At 45.5% G+C, this 19,379-nt stretch overlaps 6 protein-coding genes and 1 long non-coding RNA gene across 8 annotated transcripts; 4 read left to right on the top strand and 3 right to left on the bottom strand.

Moving 5' to 3' along the window:
- Nucleotides 1–16: 16 nt before the first annotated feature.
- LOC102709920 (thylakoid lumenal 29 kDa protein, chloroplastic) lies at nucleotides 17–2,576 on the bottom strand. Its single transcript, XM_015836652.2, has 11 exons — nucleotides 2,283–2,576; nucleotides 2,106–2,201; nucleotides 1,827–1,911; nucleotides 1,704–1,738; nucleotides 1,554–1,619; nucleotides 1,418–1,458; nucleotides 1,171–1,301; nucleotides 900–1,006; nucleotides 636–773; nucleotides 380–514; nucleotides 17–292 (listed from the first exon to the last, which is right to left on the bottom strand). Exons 1-11 carry the CDS (start codon nucleotides 2,397–2,399, stop codon nucleotides 182–184), a joined length of 1,062 nt encoding a protein of 353 aa, XP_015692138.1. The 5' UTR covers nucleotides 2,400–2,576; the 3' UTR covers nucleotides 17–181.
- Nucleotides 2,577–2,792: 216 nt separating this feature from the next.
- LOC102706380 (multiple organellar RNA editing factor 2, chloroplastic-like) lies at nucleotides 2,793–5,135 on the bottom strand. Its single transcript, XM_015836076.2, has 4 exons — nucleotides 4,720–5,135; nucleotides 4,532–4,629; nucleotides 3,790–3,855; nucleotides 2,793–3,179 (listed from the first exon to the last, which is right to left on the bottom strand). Exons 1-4 carry the CDS (start codon nucleotides 5,067–5,069, stop codon nucleotides 3,028–3,030), a joined length of 666 nt encoding a protein of 221 aa, XP_015691562.2. The 5' UTR covers nucleotides 5,070–5,135; the 3' UTR covers nucleotides 2,793–3,027.
- Nucleotides 5,136–5,308: 173 nt separating this feature from the next.
- Nucleotides 5,309–7,641, top strand: LOC102710200 (V-type proton ATPase subunit G1-like). The gene is made up of 4 exons (XM_006652699.3): nucleotides 5,309–5,413; nucleotides 6,486–6,580; nucleotides 7,034–7,134; nucleotides 7,224–7,641. Exons 2-4 carry the CDS (start codon nucleotides 6,493–6,495, stop codon nucleotides 7,365–7,367), a joined length of 333 nt encoding a protein of 110 aa, XP_006652762.1. The 5' UTR covers nucleotides 5,309–5,413; nucleotides 6,486–6,492; the 3' UTR covers nucleotides 7,368–7,641.
- Nucleotides 7,642–7,757: 116 nt separating this feature from the next.
- Nucleotides 7,758–9,960, bottom strand: LOC107304033. The gene is made up of 4 exons (XM_040523241.1): nucleotides 9,892–9,960; nucleotides 9,637–9,792; nucleotides 9,456–9,533; nucleotides 7,758–9,342 (listed from the first exon to the last, which is right to left on the bottom strand). The coding sequence occupies exons 1-4, from the start codon at nucleotides 9,958–9,960 to the stop codon at nucleotides 7,924–7,926; spliced, it is 1,722 nt and encodes a 573-aa protein (XP_040379175.1). The 3' UTR covers nucleotides 7,758–7,923.
- A 576-nt stretch (nucleotides 9,961–10,536) lies between these two features.
- On the top strand, nucleotides 10,537–11,710 carry LOC102706100. The gene is made up of 4 exons (XM_015836463.1): nucleotides 10,537–10,615; nucleotides 10,739–10,850; nucleotides 10,943–11,015; nucleotides 11,107–11,710. The coding sequence occupies exons 1-4, from the start codon at nucleotides 10,576–10,578 to the stop codon at nucleotides 11,377–11,379; spliced, it is 498 nt and encodes a 165-aa protein (XP_015691949.1). The 5' UTR covers nucleotides 10,537–10,575; the 3' UTR covers nucleotides 11,380–11,710.
- Nucleotides 11,711–13,027: 1,317 nt separating this feature from the next.
- Nucleotides 13,028–14,907, top strand: LOC102709640. Its single transcript, XM_006652697.3, has 4 exons — nucleotides 13,028–13,236; nucleotides 13,344–13,479; nucleotides 13,585–13,657; nucleotides 14,448–14,907. Exons 1-4 carry the CDS (start codon nucleotides 13,197–13,199, stop codon nucleotides 14,715–14,717), a joined length of 519 nt encoding a protein of 172 aa, XP_006652760.1. The 5' UTR covers nucleotides 13,028–13,196; the 3' UTR covers nucleotides 14,718–14,907.
- Nucleotides 14,908–16,629: 1,722 nt separating this feature from the next.
- Nucleotides 16,630–18,276, top strand: LOC121054129. Of its 2 annotated transcripts, XR_005811538.1 has the most exons (4): nucleotides 16,630–16,770; nucleotides 17,570–17,743; nucleotides 17,824–17,889; nucleotides 18,077–18,276. It is a non-coding gene; the product is annotated as an uncharacterized LOC121054129 (long non-coding RNA). The 2 variants fall into 2 exon arrangements; XR_005811537.1 differs by lacking the exon at nucleotides 16,630–16,770 and having other exon boundaries at nucleotides 17,569–17,743.
- Nucleotides 18,277–19,379: the final 1,103 nt, after the last annotated feature.

The following is a 19,379-nucleotide window of genomic DNA, read 5'->3' as shown; positions in this document are numbered from 1 at the left end:
GAGTGGACACTGAATCTGAACCATCTATACATGACATACTTTATTGCCATGTAAAACTGTAGGAACATGGCGTCCCCGCCAAATCAAAGCACTCTTTAGGCAACCAAATGGCCACACAGAACCAGAATACCAGATGAAGCTCTTCATTATTGATTAGCGCAACTGACCGAGGTAACAATCTTCACAGTTTCAATTTACCTAGGTCAATCTTTTGCTTAGGATACGTGTAGGCCTCGTAGTTTATCTTCTGCCCAAGGGAGCTCAGCTTTGTGAGCGTGGTTATCAGGTCAACCTGACGCATAGATAAGCACATTCTAGCATCAACAGTTCGTAATCTTGCAGCATTACTGCCGTTATGCACAAAATGGCTAGGTCATACCTCGTAGTCAGTTCTAGAGACAGTATCGCGACTGCGTTGATACTTCTCGACCCATGGACGGCAATCTTTATCAGCGATCAACCGTTCCTCTGTGGCAGCTTGGTCAGGCCCCAGGAAGACCGACATCACAGCAAGCTTAAACGCAAAATTTTGTCGTGTTAAAGACAAGACCGGCTGGATCACAGTTTTTGTAGTCCTATGGATTAAGTGATTGATCAGTAACACAGATAGCTAAGCGATGTAAGGCAGTACTGACCTGGCGAGGACCCAAACCAATAGCTACGAACTTATCCTTCATTTCCTGTACAGAAGCTTTGCTCCAGTCAGGTACTCTTCCTTCAGGATCAGGTTCTTGTGCATCTTGCCGACCAAATAGCTTGTCAAAAAGACCCCACTGCAGCGGTAAATGCAAACAAAACATCAACAAAAAAATATAATGCTATAATGCTAGTACAGGCTGAAGAAATTCAGCATGATGCAGTTCTATTTGACAAAGAGAGTAGCATGGTGCAAGGAATGCCTGGCCATTTGAACCGTAGGCTGAGTATAGTGTTCTTCCTTTGTCTTCATTCCCGCCACATTTGGCAATGGCCGCATCGAGGAATGTTAGCTTCAGTGCAGATTGTGCTGTTGCAAGTGAAAGCAAATTTGAGTAGTTTATTACTGTGCATTACTTCTTGGTACCATTTCAAGTACTGTAAAAAGAACTCTTAACAGTAACAAAGGAACAATAGACTTGGTTGGTAACTATACATGGGTGCTAGTAAAATTATGTACAAAGTATGTCACACCTGCAAATTGGATCAGATCTGAAAATGAAATGGGTCCTCCTTTGGAGTAGGAATCTATCTCCTTTTTTGCATCAACTATCAAATCCAAAGCAGCAGAAAGTCCACGGTTTTCAGGTCTGCTTATTTCTGCACTTTATTATTTAATGGTGAAAATGAAGGAACGACGAGGACAAGCAACTAGTTAGATTTTCATCTGCAGAGCATATTTCCAATGTCAACACAAATACGTACAAACAGAAGCTACTACCTTAGGCTGATCGATCCATTTGGACCTCCTGATTTTGTGGCCTGCAAATTTGAGTGTTGAATAGCTAGGTGTCACTGACATGTACATATACAGAGAGGTTCAGTTGATAATTCAGGAAGTCGATTAGAGATATTACCTTGTCATATGTCATAGCATCATTCAGTGCCAAGGTCAACAAAGACGGAATGAGCTCTTTCTTAGCCTTCAAAAATTTATCAAATTTCAGCCGGCAAAAGAGACAGATAGGTGAAACAAAATATAACTTAATACTGATATGGAATCTCACCGTTATGGCTGTGGCCAGGGTGGTTTTGATGCTTGCTGAATAAAGGATCGGAAGCAGCAATTACAATCATGGCAAGAAGAACATAGCATTCAAGGGGGGGAAAAACAACCAGAGCTGACCTACATTGGAATTCAGAGCGTTGTCGACGCTCAATCAGATCAGCTGCTGTAGCCACTCCTGTGAATCCTGTAGAGCCCTCGATTATTTCCTAACCAAAAGATATGAAGTAGTTAAGTCTATCGCCTCTGAAACAAAACTAATTTCAGTCTCCCAAAAAGATGCACTAACTGCAGGCCAACATCCTTCTCCCAATACTACATTTCATTCACTTTCTTGTTCCAACACAGGAAGATGACCACATTGATCTTGCAAACAAAATGATAAGAAAATAAAAAGACTCACCAAGCCAATGGCAGTAGTTAAGCAACCGCCGATTAAATCCCTTCTACGAAATTGCAGAGGCTCGTCCTGCGCAGCAGCGTGGCAGCACACCTGATTCTACACCCAAAAGAAATCCAGAGGATTACACAAACCACACCACGATAGTAGCTCAAACCAAGCGAGCTCCGGGGCACATACGTGCGCGTGCCGTCGCGCGGGAGAGGAGACGGCGGAGGCGGAGGCGGAGCCGCGTGCGGAGGCGAGCAGCGGCGCGGGAGGATGCCGCACGGTGGAGAGGAAGTTGGCGCCTGCCATTTTCGCCGCCGCTTCGCTCGAGCGCAACGCACGGCACGACCGGCCCTGAGCCTGAACTGACTGGCTGACTGCTGCTGCTGAGCGGCGGCCTCGTCGCGTCGCGCGCGGGGGGCGGCTGGCGGGGCGAAAACACGGGGCAAAAGCAGGATAAGGCTGCGAATCGCGTGCGTTAGTGTTTCCCGCCTCCACCACACGTTGCACCCGCGGGCGTATCACCATTTCACCCGCGGTGGCCACCGTGGCGTGCGCCGATAGCTTCCAAGTTGATACCCAGACCAGACAAGCGTCACAAGCCCGGATGCAACGTTGCAGATTGCACGGTAGCCGGTAGGCGATTCTCGTTGCCATCGTTGGCAACTTGGCATCGGCAACACGGCTTGTGCGAGAACAAACTGACGCCCAAAGTTCAAATTCATATTATGCCACGGTTCAATAGATTGTTTTTATTAGTCTAAGAAAGTAGACAAGAAATACATCATGCCCAAATGCATAAAACATGGCCAGATTATACGGTGCAGCCACTGCAGCATATATAATTGAAGGCATTTCTCGTGTGACAGCCGGTGTTCACTTCTAAGCTCAGGAGCAGGAGCCAATGCATCTAGGTGGTTGAACGTTCGGTGAGTCTTCACCGCTGGTACGCCTGGTTCTCCCTCCGCTTCACATAACGAGTTCGGTCACTGTACCGGGGTCTATCTTGTGCTCTCTGAGGAACTGGCTCCACCCTTCTCTGCCTTTCTGGTGATCTTTGAACGATTTCTCCATTTACAAATAACTCCGCTGCATAGAATGACAATGACATGAGAACCTAGATTAAATTGTTCATATTGAGGATTAATTCTTGAGGGCAATCAACTGTGCAGAATGTCAGCACAAATTTCAGGTCTGAACTGAATACATCAGGTATGGTTGTGCAAGTAAGAACATGGAACAAAGAGTTAAAGACGAATGAATTCAGGGCGCAATAAACGTTGATTCTTTTTTAGAGAACATATCATTTCCATAATAAAAAAAACTTGCAATAAACCTTAAAAGAAAGCCTACGAGACCAAAATAAAAACAACAGGCTTTCCATCAAGGAATATAGATCCTATCGTTTTGTTTATGTTTATGCTTATAAGCTAAATTTAAATTTTAAAACTTAATTTTGAAGTAGATCTTAGGATTTTTTTCATCATAATTTATTTTACAGTCTTTGCTTTTAGAACAATAAAAGCTCGTATACAAAAGTTTACCCACGAAATATTTTTTAATTGGTAATATGTTATTTCGCTTATACTTATTTAAGTGAAACAATAAGGCTGTAAATTAACACAACAGATAGTGGAAAATTAACAGCACTTTACACAAGAAAAATATATATAGGGGAGGTAGGTAATAAAAAGCTTACCTCCATAATCCTTGTTCTCCGCATCAACATAGGAATCAGGAAGTACAAATAGAACACCTGGGAGCCCTGTCAAATGCGGACATACTCTCCAGTTACAAGCCATAACAGCAATATTAAACAACAAATAAATCTTCACAGATTAGTTACGGGCATCCCACAGATGCATTCTTGCACATTTGCAATGTTATAACCACAAAACACCAAAGGACATATTCAGCTGCAAGAAGTAAATTATCTTTAGACGAGCTATTGATCTTTTCTTTTAACATGCAACAAGTGTATATGTGAAAATGCTTACATCAAAGCACTATACTGTTCATATATATGAAAACGTCATTATGCCAATAATGATAAACTCACGTATTACCACAATACAAAAGAAGTTCAGTCATATATAATGGTAAGATTCATGAGACCAATACCAAAGGACCACCAAATGCAGCAGTTTAACACTATACAGACTATACAAAGCATAGGACAAACTTAAGTACATAAGCCTTGAACACCAATTCCCAACAAGGGAACACTGTACAATATTCTCGGTGCTCAGATAAATCTTTTTTGGCTCGTACTTAGAAAATCCATTACTTAACAGTGTTAATACAACAGTCATCCATCAATATGAAAACAGAAATAAGTGTGCACATTAATAGAGACCTAAATTGGCATCCATTTATCAGATATCACAAAGTATGTCTAAGCTCTAAAGTATGGAAATGTATAAGAATTCGCCAAGGTGTACCTTCCAGCTTGTTGGATGTTTCCTCGTCAATCTCGCAACCGAACCCAAAGTACCGTTCGCACGACACGTTGTATATCTTCTTCTTCGCCTCCTCCTCACTACATCCACCAGACATCCAAAATTAGCGCCGTCCTCGGATGCAAAAATGCATTGGGTGGCTTAAGCGAGTTATATGGTGTAGTAATTACCTTCCCACGACCTTGGCGAGGGTCTGGATGTAGCAGTCGATCATCTGCTGCTTGGTGGCGCCCTCGCCGCCGGGCTTGTCCATGACGATGAGCCAGTGCTCGTAGTCGCAGCCCGGGAAGAGCGGCGCCATCTCCGTGGGCGCGCGGTCGCCTCCCTGCCCCGACCGAAGCGGCGAGTACGAGGAGTCCGGCCGCCGCGCCATGCAGCGGACGGACCCAGCGGCGCGGCCGCCGCGAGGCCGCAGCGGGCGAGCGGAGGAGGAGGAGGACGCCGCAAGGCGCCGCGACAACGGAATCCCCTGCGCCGGCCGTCCGGCGGCGGCGACGGCGCGCGCAGCTGCGGTGGCCATGGCAGCTAGTGAATAGGGGAAGCGGAGGAGAGGTGGTGGTGGCGAAATGGCGAGGAGGGCGTCGAATCGGATGGGGTTTTGATTGGGTTTGGAGACGAAGAGATGAGGAGATATTTGCAGCCACGTTGGGCTTGGGCTATTGGCTCTCATGGGCCGTCAAAACCGAACAGAATTGGGCCTCCCACTACGGCCCGTCACGCTGACAAAACGATTAATAATTAATTAGCCGAAATAAATAGGCTTCGAACCATGGGCGAGGAGGAGGACGAAGGATAATAACTTTTTCCCCAATCGAAATCTCGTCGCTTCCCCCAGGTTCGATTCGCGAGTCTTCTCTGCCGCAGGTATGGTGCCGCCTCCGATCCCTCTCCCCACACGATCTCTTTCTCTCGATTCCTTTTTCGCGTTGCTGCGTCGATTTGACCAGATCTGCTAGGGAATCGGTTGCTCTGGGGAGATGATCCGTGTACGTCTGCTCGATTTCGATCCTGCTCGCTTGATCCGATTGGGTGGTGGTAGGAAATTTGAGTGGTTTGTTGAGTAGCTAGCCTGTGTTGCTGGGTCTTGTTCGATCCTTGCTTCCCAGTCGATCTCCTTCTCCCCTTGTAATTGGCCATAGCGCGATTGGTCTCTACCTCCTTGCTCCGTAGCCGATCTCCCCGTTCCCTCAAGCCGACACCCTTCTCCTCACGAGTTCGCCCGCCGCCAGAGCCGATCTCTGACTCTCGAGCAGTGGCGCCGGCGTCTTGCTGCTTCCGCCGCATACTCGCCCATACTCGTCGGTGTGCACCCATACGCACATCTTTGCCTTTAACGTTCAGTATCTCTTCTAGATTTGGAAGATTTCCCTTTGCCTTAAACTAATTGCTAATAGCATTTTTTGTCAAAAAAGTATTTGGAGTTTATTTGAACCTACAATTCCTATGTTGGGATCACCCCTGCTAGTATATAATCTGTTGGTGCATCTTAATTGATCTCATCTGGAAGTTTAGTGTGTAATACTAGTGTTTGCTATAGGGAGTGTGTGTTATAGTGTAGGTGGTGGATGCCAATAATAACTGATATTTACTTTAGTTGGTGCGTTACTTTAGTAATTAGTTCTGAAACGGGCAATATGCGCTACTATTTAGTTCAGCAGGTTGAACTTGAAACAAAATAAATTTGAATAAAGGTTATGTCCACATTAGATTTTCAGCTTTATTATGTGTAGATATATTATATGTTGTATTGTGAACAATGGTTGGATCAGATCTTTCTTGTCAGATGTAATATGATCATAGATGTGTCCCATCTGTTTAGAATGTCCAAAAATATGTGTGCCATATATGTTTGGACTTTTGATGCTTTTACTTGGGCTTCTGCCTTCTGATCAAGGTCTTCTTCTGAGCTTTTTATTGACTCTGACTCTTCATTCAGCACAAAGATGGATGCAAACAGGCGCCAGAGTGGAATTCAGCAATTGTTGGCTGCAGAGCAAGAGGCTCAGCAAATTGTAAATGCTGCTAGGGCCGGTAACTCTCTCTCTCGCCCTCTGAGAAAACATTATGAATAAGCATAACATTAGAGAAGTACGATGTAGATTGTCCAAGAAGAACATGTTATGCTCAGTTGAATATAAAGATCATTTATACACACACACACACACACGAACGTTGGTAGGACGAGTCTTAAGCTTACGCTGAATTATTTGCAGCCTATGACTTTATTACTTGTTAGACCACATATCACTTGAAAATTACATGGGGATATTATGTGAAGTTGGAGCATTGCAGTTATCAACCTTAGCTATAAATGAAGTGGGTGAAAGTGCATTTGTACCTTGTGTCATTGAATTAATAGAACATATTTTATCCTATAGCATTAACCATAGAAATATGTCCTTGAGCTCCTATAGATTTTTGTTAAAACGCAAAATGCATTTCAATAAAGCCTGCAATTTAAATGAAATATTTTGTGTTTGTCAGCTAAATCGGCAAGGCTTAGGCAAGCAAAAGAGGAGGCCGAGAGGGAAATAGCTGAATACCGTGCTCAGATGGAGGCTGAATTCCAGAGGAAGGTTGCAGAGGTATGTGCATCTGATGATCCTTTTTGTTTCATTGTTTGATATAAAACTACAGAGCCTCATTTCCTTTATATCCATTGTATTATCTCCAGAGTAGCGGTGACTCTGGTGCAAATGTCAAGCGCCTTGAACAAGAGACAGCAGAGAAAATAGCACAGCTCAAGCAGCAGGCTGCAAGTATTTCCCCTGAAGTGATTCAGATGCTTCTGAGGCATGTCACCACTGTGAAGAACTGATTGGTTGTGCAATTTACCCTACATATGGTGGCAAAGTTGTATTATCTATTTATTTTTTGAGAGGGTGGTAAGAATGACTTCGTCACTTCTAGCTGTAATCCTTGTTCTGAATAACGGAATAAGCTGGTGCTCCTCTTCAGCAACCTTATTTGGTACTACTTCCAAAACCTTCTTGCCTGGCTGGCAAATATTGTTTTTCATGTATCTTTTGAACGAAATAATGTGAGAATCGTTTCACGTTAGTTTATTCTATCTCTCCTCTGCTTTGTCTGTCTCTCATTTGTTCTGACAACTGAAATTTTCATGGGAGAATATTAGCTTTGAAGAGTGAGGTCTAGTGATGCAAATGAAGCTCTCTTGTTTGGGGTAACCCATTGTGAGTTTGTGACGTACTCCTTGCATCATCTATATTTCATAGAACAACATATTTATGTATCCAACGACATTTTTCTACGGAGTATTAACATACCCCGAAACCTTTTATTGGCATGAACATCTGGTGAAACAAATTACAACACACATGTTATGCCTATTTGAACGTATATCACGTATGCGACTACACTGCTTTTCCATATCCTGAACGGCGGCGGCGCCGTGGATTCATCCGCTGCAACCAATTCAGCTTCTTGACCTTCAGCCGGCTGCCCATACGCCACATCGCACCGCCGGCCGGCGGCCTCCGTGTGTCCCATACGTACGCCGGCGGTGCGTTGAACAGCGCGCCGCCACGCCGCTTTGCCTGCACAGTCTTCTTCGCACGGTGGAAGACGCCCCCGAGAAACCCCCACGGCGACATGTGGTGGTGGCCACGACTGGCCAGGAGCCCCTCCTGGTTCTGGTTGCCCGAGGGCCCGAAGTGGTGGTGGTGGTGATCATGGCGGTGATGGAACACCAGGGCGAGCTTGTTCTTGACCCACCTCAGCCGCCCCACCCTCCTCTCCTGGCGTTCCCGGCGGCGGCGATGGCGGCTCGTCGACGCGCCTATATCAAATGCGTGCTGCGGCGGCGCATGGCCTCTCGGCCTCGATGACACCCACGACGGGGCGGAAGCTGAAGCTCCCGACGATGACGCCTCTGTGGGGCTCCAGGAGGCGAACGAGGCAGCGGCACGTGATGAGCCGCCGCTGCTGTACGTGCTGCCGGAGTTGATCTTATTCAGCGTTCGCCGCGGCGGCCGGCTTGATCTGCCCATGTTGACGCTGGCATCATCGGCGACTTCCTTCCCCCGTCGCCGCCGCAGGCTCTCTTCTTCAACTTCACCAGCTCGATGTAGGGAGCGCTCCATGGTGTACCGGTTCGGCCCGATGCGGCTGCGTATCGTGGCAGCCGCGTTGCTCGACGAGGTCAGCTTCGGCGCCGCCGCGCACCGCGCGGCTCGCTGAGAGGCACGGCGCGGCCGCACGCTCACGGACAAGCCGGAGTCCGTCCTCCCGAGATGGCGCGTCGAGGAGCCCTCCGCTCCATGTGGCCATGCCGCCGCCGAGCCGCCGCGATGCAGTTTCTGTACAGCCGACGGCTCGCGGTAGACGGAGCCGCGCCTGCTGCTGCCGCGCTCCGTCGACGACTGATCACCACCGCTGGAGCCGCGGCGCGGGCCGTTCTCATTACCCCTCCTGTCGGAGCGCGGCGTCCCACCGGCCACCGTGCCGTGCTGCGGCGTCACGGGCCTGAACGAAGAACGAGGCGAGGCGAGGCGGGAAATGCGTTGATCCGGACGGCGCGGCGGCACGGCGGTTCTTGACGAGAGGTTGGAGGCCACGCGAGCAAGGAAACGATCGCCTTGGACATGGCGGCTGTCTCGGCTTCTCACGGTGCCTTGCGCCCTCGGCCGGCTTGATCTCTCGCTGGCATGGACGCTGGGGCTGAATGAGGCTATCGGCTTCAGGCACGGCATGGCGTCGTCGCGCCTCCGGCGATCAGGCTGCACCGAGAGCTTCCTCTCCAGCGCAGGAGACATTGCGGAACCTGACAGCATCTGCAGACACGCGATGTTTCCGTGGATCAGCATTTGCCGGGAACAAACGGAGATGAAACACATGGAATGATGCAAGCACTGTCCAAACGATCAAATGGTCAAAAATGTGTCACCTTTGCCTGCTTGAGGAGAGTCTGCTGAGTAGCATCATCTAACATCCTCATCAGAAAGGCTCTTGATGTTTCATCTAACTGTAAATCGTCAAAACATAAGCATGAATTGATAGCAACAACTGTACAGAATAGCAAGTCATGAAGTTGATGAAACGTTCGTCTTAATCTTACATGTACTCACATTTTCATCCGCCGGACCTTTGTGTAGCAGCCCATAGAGCGTCTTCAACGACTGTAGATCAGAAGAAATTTGCTCCATCTCCGTTTGCTCTAGCGTTCCTATTTCTTCAGGGGAGATGCCGATCGAAGAACCAATAAAACACTGATCGTCAGATTGCTATGGATCAAAAGCTTATAAACAGATACGCTGGTGTACTCCTCAACGAGTGAAATTTCAGTCTCTGAACGAAAAGGAAAAAAAAAAGAAAAAACATGCCAGAAAATGGTACAGACCATGCTTACGGGAAGACGAAACCGATGGATCCATCTTCTTATGTGCCACCATCATCAGACCAATACGAAACCGGCCGTTCGTGCTAGTGTGTCGCAAAGCAGTTTCATTCGTGAAAGCGATTCTCGCATGAATACACCCTGAGAATAAAAAAAAAACAGTGATCCTGACAGTACCAGAGGCCGGCGACGTCCAGTCGATCCAACTACTCCGGTGGCCTCGCCGCCGCGCCCCGCTGCTGGTACTGTTCCCGCGTCTCCAAGGAGCAAGAGCAACTGCCGCGTTTGGAAACACTGGTCACTACGAACAAGGAGGAGGAGCGAGAGGAGAGGAGGGACGACGCGGCAAAAGGCGCGACCGCGAACGGGGACGCAATCGTCGGCGCGTGCGAGGATGAAATGGGACCAATTCCTGACCGAGCGACGGGCCGAAGTGTCCGGTGGGCCGGGCCACTTCCACGCCAAAGAGGCCCACACAACGGAGAAGTTTTCCCTTCTTTTCTTTTGTACGGTTGCTGCAAGGGGAAGGAAAGAAGTGCCTTTCCTACAAGCGACTTGGGGGGCATCCAGAACCAAAACAGCTCTCCTCGATCGCATAAATATGCCGTCCTCCATGTGGCGTCATCCTCTTCTCGAGTTCATCCACCGACGGTGACGAGACCAGGAAAGGATGGCTCAGTTCTTCGGCCGCATGTGGGACAGGGCGCAGGGTACGCAATCGATCGATCCTGTTCCTGTTCTCCCTTTCTTGTTCATGCTGTGATGGCTATGATAGTAGCTAATGTGTCTCCAGGGCCGTTTGGCCCGTTTCGCGTTACCCGTGTTGCTTACAGGCAAGCTGTACGTGCTGATGATCTGCGACAAGGTGTTCAAGGAGCTGGCCGACAAGAACAAGCAGCTCCTGGACATCAACTCCCTCCATGTCGCCACCCTCATGGTTTACAAGTGAGAAATGAATCACTCTAAATCATTTGTTCCTTATCGAGTACTATGGGCTTTCTGAAATGTTCTCCGTTTTGGTCGTAAAATTCATCCAGCTCGATAAACAAGCAATTAGCTGGCCCACATAAGGATCCGCCGTGCATGAATGATGTCGCTAAAAAGATGGAGGTACGGCTTGATCTTAAGTGGCATGCCAAATGTTCAAAGTATCAGTAATGATGATCTATTTTCTTTTCGTTTTGACTGCAACATTTTGCAGTCCTTCAAGAAGAATAAAATCGAGGGGATAACACTGGAGGAGTTCCGGGGTCTGATCATGGAGTGGGTCCGCAAGGATCTGCGGCTCGTCCTCGCGAACAAGGCCGCGGTGGCGATCATGGCGGCGCCGCTGCTGGCCGTCACGGCCAAGAACGCCGGCAAGCAGGTGCCGAGGATCGGGCCCGCCGTGGAGAAGGTGCCCACGCCGCTGCTCTTCACCGTCTTCTCCGTCGGGCTCATGTTCCTGCAGGACATCCGGGCGGGCAAGCAATGAGCGAAGCGCAATCATCCGAATCACTTGGGCTCGCAGGAACTCATTGAGTGGCATGCATTAGGCCTCACGTAAACTGCATTTCTGCTGTATTATCGTGTACTGTTCAAGGCCTTTGTTGCAGGCATGAAAAATGCTCAAATTAGACCATCCCCAATCCTGGATGCTTATGTTAGGTGCTTATAGAGAGAGAATGAGGCTAATCAGTAAGAATCTTCTATAAAACATCCGTGCCCCCAACGCAAACAAAATAGCATTAGACAGATTGTTACTATATCAGTAACCTTATGTGTTATGTGCTTCAAATGGTGTGATAACTACAATACGATTATGGTGTAACATTAGATAAAAAAACCCCTCAAAACCCATCAAATGTAACTACAATACATTAGGGTGTAATTATAATTTAATTAGCACAAAAGACTTTATTTTTTATCCTCTTCATTTGTCCAACGAAGACTCCATATTTAGAGCAATCAAGACATGAAATTTGCTAAAGAGGGGGACAAATCCACTGCATGTGAAAATACGGAGGACAAATACATTAAAGTTTGGTAAGATATATAACAATATAAGTATTTTATCTTTGTGTTAGTATGTGTGAAATTGGCCAAAAATAAAATCTTTTTAAGACGAATGGAGTATAGTGTAACTCGGAATAGGTGGTAAAAAAACATCATCCATAGCCCAATGAAAGCATGCATAAAAATGTTGCTTTCTTTTAGGCTGGATTATTTCTAGGCTTTTGCGTATTTTTTCTAAACTATTAAAGATGTATTATTCTATATAGAATTTCATCGTCTCGTATTTGTAGAGCAGTTTTTTTTTATTTTGCAGCAGTTAAGTTCATCTTTTATTTTATTAAATAACTATAAAAAATCATATAATCTTTCTTTTTTTTATTGACCCAACGAACACAACCATAACAGTACAAGGAATGATTGTGCGTTAAAAATCGACATTACAATGAGAAAAATGAGTTAGTGAGGAGTTTTAGAGTCTATATGAAACTCTCGGACTAAGCAAATTTTTTTGTTGCATGAAATATAAGAATTCTATAAATATGAGTAAACACTAAGAGCCATAAACACCATTGTTGAGGTGTCTAAGTTGTACAAATCATGAGCCTTTTCCATGCAAATAAATATCAAGACTGCATTTCGACTTTGGGTGGTAAGTTTTAGCTTAAGGATGTGAACTGCTGTACTTTGCATTAAAATCCCAAGGAAATTTATTTTTTTCCTAAACAAGTTTAGGTAGATTTTTACTTATCTTCTTAGCAATCATGGTAACATAGCAGAAAATGCAACCAATCACCACCTTATCTAGGCCGCGTTGGTTTGAGCGCTCGTAAGATAACTTACCTTGACACGGAAAACGTAGTAATAGATTATTACATGATTAATTAATTATTAGTTATTAAAAAATATAAAATAGATTAATATGATTTTTTAAAACAACTTTCCTATAGAAAATTTTTGAAAATAATACATCATTTAGCAGTTCGAAAAACATACGTGTTTCGAGGGAGATAAGTTAATTAACACGAGGGGCCGAATGCGGCCCTAATCTACCACAATGCTGCACGGTGGGAACGACCTCTGGGTGCACTTCACGAGTACCCATAGCAGCAGAAGCCTCCACAAAGGGGAGGAGAGATGAAACAATCAGAAATCACATGATTAGATTAGGCTAAAACCAGAATCACAAGCCACAGAGGGAGGAGATAGTGAGGAGATGCTTCCATTTCCTATCCCCTCCTAGCCTTCTCCTCTCCAAACCCCCCGCCTCGCTCCGGCGCCTTCTTCCCCGCCGTCGCCATGGGACAGGCCTGGGCGTCCCTCCAAGATAAGCTCCAAGGTAACCCACCTCCCATCGTCACTCGATTTTGCGTCCTCCTGCGATCCGGAACTATGGGGATAGCGGGTTCTTCGGGAGTGAAATACGGATCGAATTGGTTGGTGCAGGGAGGCAATGGAAGGAGAAGCAGGTGAGGAAGATCACGGACAAGGTGTTCGACCACCTCACCGAGGACGCCAAGAAGCGCGAGCAAGAGGCCCTCACCTTCGAGGAGGTCTACATCGCCGTCCTCTGCGTCTACAAGTAGAAAATCAAACCGATTTGTTTTCTACACGTATTTGCATCTATCCTGTGTTTACTATTCTTGTCTGTTTTTCCCTAATTGGATTTTGCGACTGTTGTGGGCAGCGACATCAACAAGTACTTGCCAGGGCCGCACTATGATCCACCGTCCAAGGAAAATCTTAAATCCATGATGAATGTAAATCACCACCCCATCTCCTCCTCTTTATTGTTTAATAATCAGTTTCAATTGAACTTCTTCCAGCTTTTCCTTGTACCGAAAGCAAAGCAATCTCGGCTGCTGCTCTTTGTTTCTCGGTAAATGTGAATGATGCTCTGTTTCAGCTTATGCACAGTGGAATCACTTTGTCTGCTACCTTATTGTTTCAATAATCATTTTTAAATTGTTTATTGTTTCAATAATTATTTTTCAATTGTTTAGAAGGATAAAAGCTGAAAAAAATACTATATTAGTCTTTGATACATAAGAAATTGACGCACATGAGAATATATGGAGATAAAATGAAAAAGATTTTGAATGTAAAGTGATCAATAGAACAAATATTTTTACGAATAGTATTAGAAATAATTATATTTTAATATAAAATTTAAATCTAATAAATACTTAAATGTAACGAATGGAGTAGTATCGTCCGCGCGTTATAACAAAATTTTATTAAAAATATAAAATTAGCTTGTCATTAAAATATAATTAATAAAAATAGTTTCATATATAGGTCTTAGTTATTTTTCCATTCAGAAAATAGAAGTGTAGATGACAAAGTCACCACCATCACAAGTATAGATAATTGTGTACCTTGCGATTTTTTACTCTTTTGCACCGCTACCTGCAGTCAGGCAACAAGTGAGGCACCAACTCTGTGAGCTACTCCTAGAGCACAAACAAGACAGTTTTTACCTCGGTGCATTTCTTGTCCGGTTATCCCTCTGGATTTGGCACGACTGATACAGTGATGCTACACGCGCAGGAATACGACATTAACCTGGACGGGCTCCTGGATCGCGAGGAGTTCGCGGAGTTCATACGGAAGCTGACGGCGGACTCCCTGTGCGCGATCAGCCTCAAGCTGCTGGTGACGCTGGTGGCCGCGCCGGCGCTGGCGCTGGCGACCAAGAGGGCGACGGAGGGCGTCCCCGGCGTCGGCAAGGTGGTGCGCAAGGTGCCGAACTCCATCTACGCCTCCGTCATCACCCTCGGTGTCGTCATGGCCCAGAAATCCACCGAGGGCGTCGAGTAGACAAGGTAATCCGAATCAGGGATTCAGAGCTTGCTAAGCTCGCAACGACGCATCGTATGATCGCAACGTGTAAATGCTGCATTAGGCAGCTGGGATATATATAGATGTTGCTGCTTTGATTTGTTATTGTGCTCGATGCTGTAATGGAACTTTTTTTTCGCTTGTAAACACTCGTTCTTTTTTCTCTGAATCTTTTGTGGCTCTTGGAACTACTGGCTTATGCTTTGAGCTCATATTGCCATCAGCAACCACTGGGGACCAAATAAAGTCATCGCGCTACTCGGCATTTGCTTTGCTTTCTTGCCCTTCTTCCAATGGAGGACAGAATTCTCCAGAGAAGAAAAAACATGGATGACCAACTGCCCTCGAAAGCTACAATACGAGAGTATGAAATTTTTGCAACTTGCTTTTCAAACTCCTAGACGTATATTTCGCACAAAATATTTCTATATATAAAAACTCCTCATTTGGTCTTTCTAAAACAAGATTTTTAGTTTTTAATAGTTACTTTAGTCGTTTAAACCTTTAAATAGTTATCGAAAAAATAGATGAACCTCCTATATCTCAATCTGGCATTTCGCTTTCCTCTCTAATGTCCTTTCCTTGGGTCGTTTAAATGCGATTTCCTTCTCACTGGGAGGCCATTAGGCTGAAACTGAAAGGGTATAATAAGGGAATAAGTTCATCTGAGATTCTTAACTTAACGTCGAGTCTATTTAAGGTCCTTTAACCACAAAATCAGAAATGTGTATCCCTAAACTCGTATAAACAGTTTAAAAAAGGTCAATCGATGACTTAATTATTTACCGATTTCACTGACGTGACATAAGATATCCCATATGTCAGTAGCTAGATTTTTTTTTTTGTCTTTTTCTTTCTCTTTCTTCTCTCCTATGCTCTCCTCTTGCTCACTTCGCAGGGGAGGGGGGGGGGGCAGCTGGGCGTGCGGCGGTGGCAGGCACCTGGACAGGCTGGGGCTTGCCGAGCTAGGAACGAGCGGTGCCGCTGGCTAGAGTCGGCGCAGGCGGTGGTGGCGGCGGCTAGGGCTGGTCGTACGGCGCACGTCGTCTCGATCGCAGTCGCACGCCGCGCCCATGTACAGGTGTCGGCAGGTGTTGGCTCGGCAGATGTCGTCGTAGCTTCGTCGTCCGGATCCTCGTCGGCGGCGAGCGTCGTTCACCGTCAGCTGGTTGTCCTCGTCGTTGAGCGACTCTGCGAACCACTCGTGCAGCAGCGTGGCATGTTAGCCGATGACACGGAACTGCAGCTCATTGGAGCACTCACGATCAGACACTAAAGCACTGTTGCCAATCTAGCAAGTTTCTGATGGAAGCACAGAGCAGAGGTATTAGCAAAGTTCAAAGAAAACTTTAGACACGGTATTTTGTGCTGCTCAAATTTGCCGCAGCTTTTCTGCTTTCTTCCACCTCTTATTATATGCAAGGGTTACAACTTAATCACCCCGATCTCTCTGCCATGATTCGATCTAGACGCGCCATCCCACGTCCACGAATGCATGCGAGATATTCTGAAGGTTAAGCTACGACTAAGCACGACGAGAACGCAGCAAGTCTCTGCCAAGAAGAATCCTAGATGCATGCCTAAGAACCTCATGAGAAACGTGCATATGCAGGTCTTGACTGAAAAACGGAAAGGAGAAACAAGCAAGTCATGCAGCTATGTAACGAAATGTAGCTTGCACGAGGTTTACTCTAACATGCATGCCCGGCAGTCACCCTGCACACGGGTCGAGCAAAACCAGCCCAGCCCGTGAAACCAGACCGGACCAATCCGCTGTTGATAGTTTTAACGGGTCTGATGGTTCCCGGGTCAAAACCACTAAAAATACTCACGGGTTAGATTTTAGGGTGGGTAGAACCAGTGAAACCACCAAACCCGTCTCAATCCACGCTCTCACGCTCGAAACCCACACACGACGACGGCGACGGCGGCGGCGGCGCGACGCGCGCGGCAACGACGGAGCTTCGTCCTCCTCGCCATCCTTCTCTCTGCCTCTTCCGTCGCGGACGCGTCCTTCCTCTGCACGCACAAGGTGCGCTTTCTGATTCCGTTCTGAGCGCACAAGGTACGCTTTCTGATTCCGTTCTGAGGTATGGGTCACTGATTCATCCTATGGATTGGATTTGCATCTTTTCTCTGATTGGATTAAGTCTGATGGGTTGATCTGTCAGGAAAGAACCTAAGATAGAGGATTTTCGATATAGACATTTTTTTACTGTCATGTTTCTTGTTGGTGTGTGATGCAGTCCGTTCAAGATTAGCATTATCATTCACTGATGCAACTATTAGATTTATTTTGGTCTAATTTGTGCTGACGTTTGTTCAGAAAATGATGCCCAAGTGTCAGGCATATAGGCAATGGCATGTAAGTATGTAGCACTTAATATGTTTCTTTTTCATATATGCAGTACGTGTGGGCTGGAACCTTTGTGACCTTTGTCTGATGCCTGGTATTAGCAGTAATTTGTGTGAATAGGCTAGTGTTTAGTTTGAAATGTCTGGTAGTAAGATTCACTGAGAATATTTGACTTATGGTTCACCTGTTGAAACATGCATAGGTTTTATTTTTTCTTGCAAAAGAATATATGGATTGAAAAGGTATTTATTGTATTATGGTGGCAGGTTTTTTAATTCGATCTGATTTCTAATAATTGTACCCTTGTTAATATAGCTATTCATAGATTAAAATTAATCTATGAATGAGTTTGTACATTGCTGTCACTGCACTAGTCCTCTATTTAGTATTTCTTATTCAGATTCAGCGAGATGATTCTTGTTTGTTTTGTTTCTTCATAACATTTATTCTGAATTTAAGAATGTTTCTATTGCAGATGGACAATCAAGTAGCACCACAATGCTATTTTAATGTGGAGGCTGAGCACACTATGACTGTGCCGACGGAAATATCTGAAACTCAAACCAGGGTAACAAATCTTGTTGAGGTGAACAGCACAACCAGAATTAGCTCAACGACTATTGGGGGCCAAACACCTTATGTAATTGAGGTAAATTTTTTTATGTTTGCATATTTTAAGTCTGCTTAGAGCATAACTTAAAATGACCATGGTGTTTATCTTTTTTACAGAAATTACTAGACTGGTGGGTGGAGGCACAAGTTAACTAGCTTGCTAACATTATATTGCTACTCTAGGTTAGAATATTGTCCCTTCTGAAATTTAGAGTCGGTTGCATAGTTTATTTTGGTTGACCATTTTCTGTAGCAGGCTGTGTATTGTATTTTGATCTGATGATTATTTTGATTTGTCCTTCTCTTGTATTGTTTCAAATTCAGAACTGACCTAGTGAAGCTATGAATTAATCAATTCTATGGTTTGCAGGATCTCTTTTCATCAGGCGTGGGCTTAACATGACAAAATTTTGGATTATAATGATGTTTGATTAGACGAAAGATGTGTGAAATAGATCAGATCAATTCAAAGTCTGACCATTCCATTTTGTCCTTGTCGATGTATAAAGTGATTTAAATCTTATATTTGTGTATTCACGTACATTCACTGAAAATGGTGTGTGCGTTACTGGTGTCTATAGTTACGTTGTTAGCAGCAACTGAAATTGATAGGTATTATTAACTGGTCTCAAACCATTCAAACTGTAAAACCGGACCAGACCAACCCGTTTAGATCACATCAATTCAAACCGCTGAAACCAACCCAATCTGACTAAACCACACGCTGGTGGGCTAGGTCAAAAAACCACCAAAACCCGAACCAACCTGTGCATGAACAGGGTGACCCGGCAGTATGCGAACCAGGTGGCGGTGCCCATCGTAGTCGTCGTAGTTGATGTGACGGACGGCAGTTGCAGCGGGCGAGCCTGCGAGCCAGGAGAGAGACATGACAAGACAGGAGAAAAAAGAAAGGGAATGAAAGCATAAAGGGAAAAATAAAATAAAAAACTGACATGTGGGACCCACCATGTCAGTAAAACCGGTAAAAAGTTGAGTTAATACTATCGAGGACCTTTTTTTTAAATGGTTTATACGAGTTTAGGGGTACACATTTCTGGTCTTAGGTTAAGGGATCTTAAACAGACTCGACGTTAAGTTGAGCGATCTCAGATGAACTTATTCCTATAATAAGCCTTTCCCACACCTGTAACAAGACCATCTTTAGTTCATTAGTTGTTCCGCCTATCCAGATACACAATCCCTCGTCCGGACAAGGTTAGCCAAGGCCTGCTAACTTAACGAAGAGAGACCCAAATGAGGCCCAGGAAGAAGCCCATTTATATATGCTCGACTTTCGGCAGTTGGAGGAACAAAAAACACAAGACCAACTGGACAAAACAGCGAGCACACGATGGACATGCCGCACGCGTATGGGGCACACGTAAATGCGGCATAATGTACTACGAAACTGTTCGTCCACATCATGGTGTCTTGCACACTCCAGCAAGACTAATCTCTGCACGAATTATTAGTGGTCCTTCAAGCAAGAGCTGCTAGCGGTACTATACAGGAGTTCACATTCTGAAGCATTTTCTACCAGATGGGTAACGGCAACCAACAAATGTTCTTACAGAAATCGGACCTTTTAAAAGTCACAGCAACATAAGTGGCGCTGTATCTTCGTAGCGTGACACACTGTACCCTGTCACGTATAAATGTCTACATTACCCCCA

The sequence above is a fragment of the Oryza brachyantha genome, chromosome 4 (assembly GCF_000231095.2).
Source record: "Oryza brachyantha chromosome 4, ObraRS2, whole genome shotgun sequence".
NCBI lineage: Eukaryota > Viridiplantae > Streptophyta > Magnoliopsida > Poales > Poaceae > Oryza > Oryza brachyantha.
Note: the sequence above shows the minus strand (reverse complement) of the source record. Positions and strands in the feature narration are given on the sequence as shown.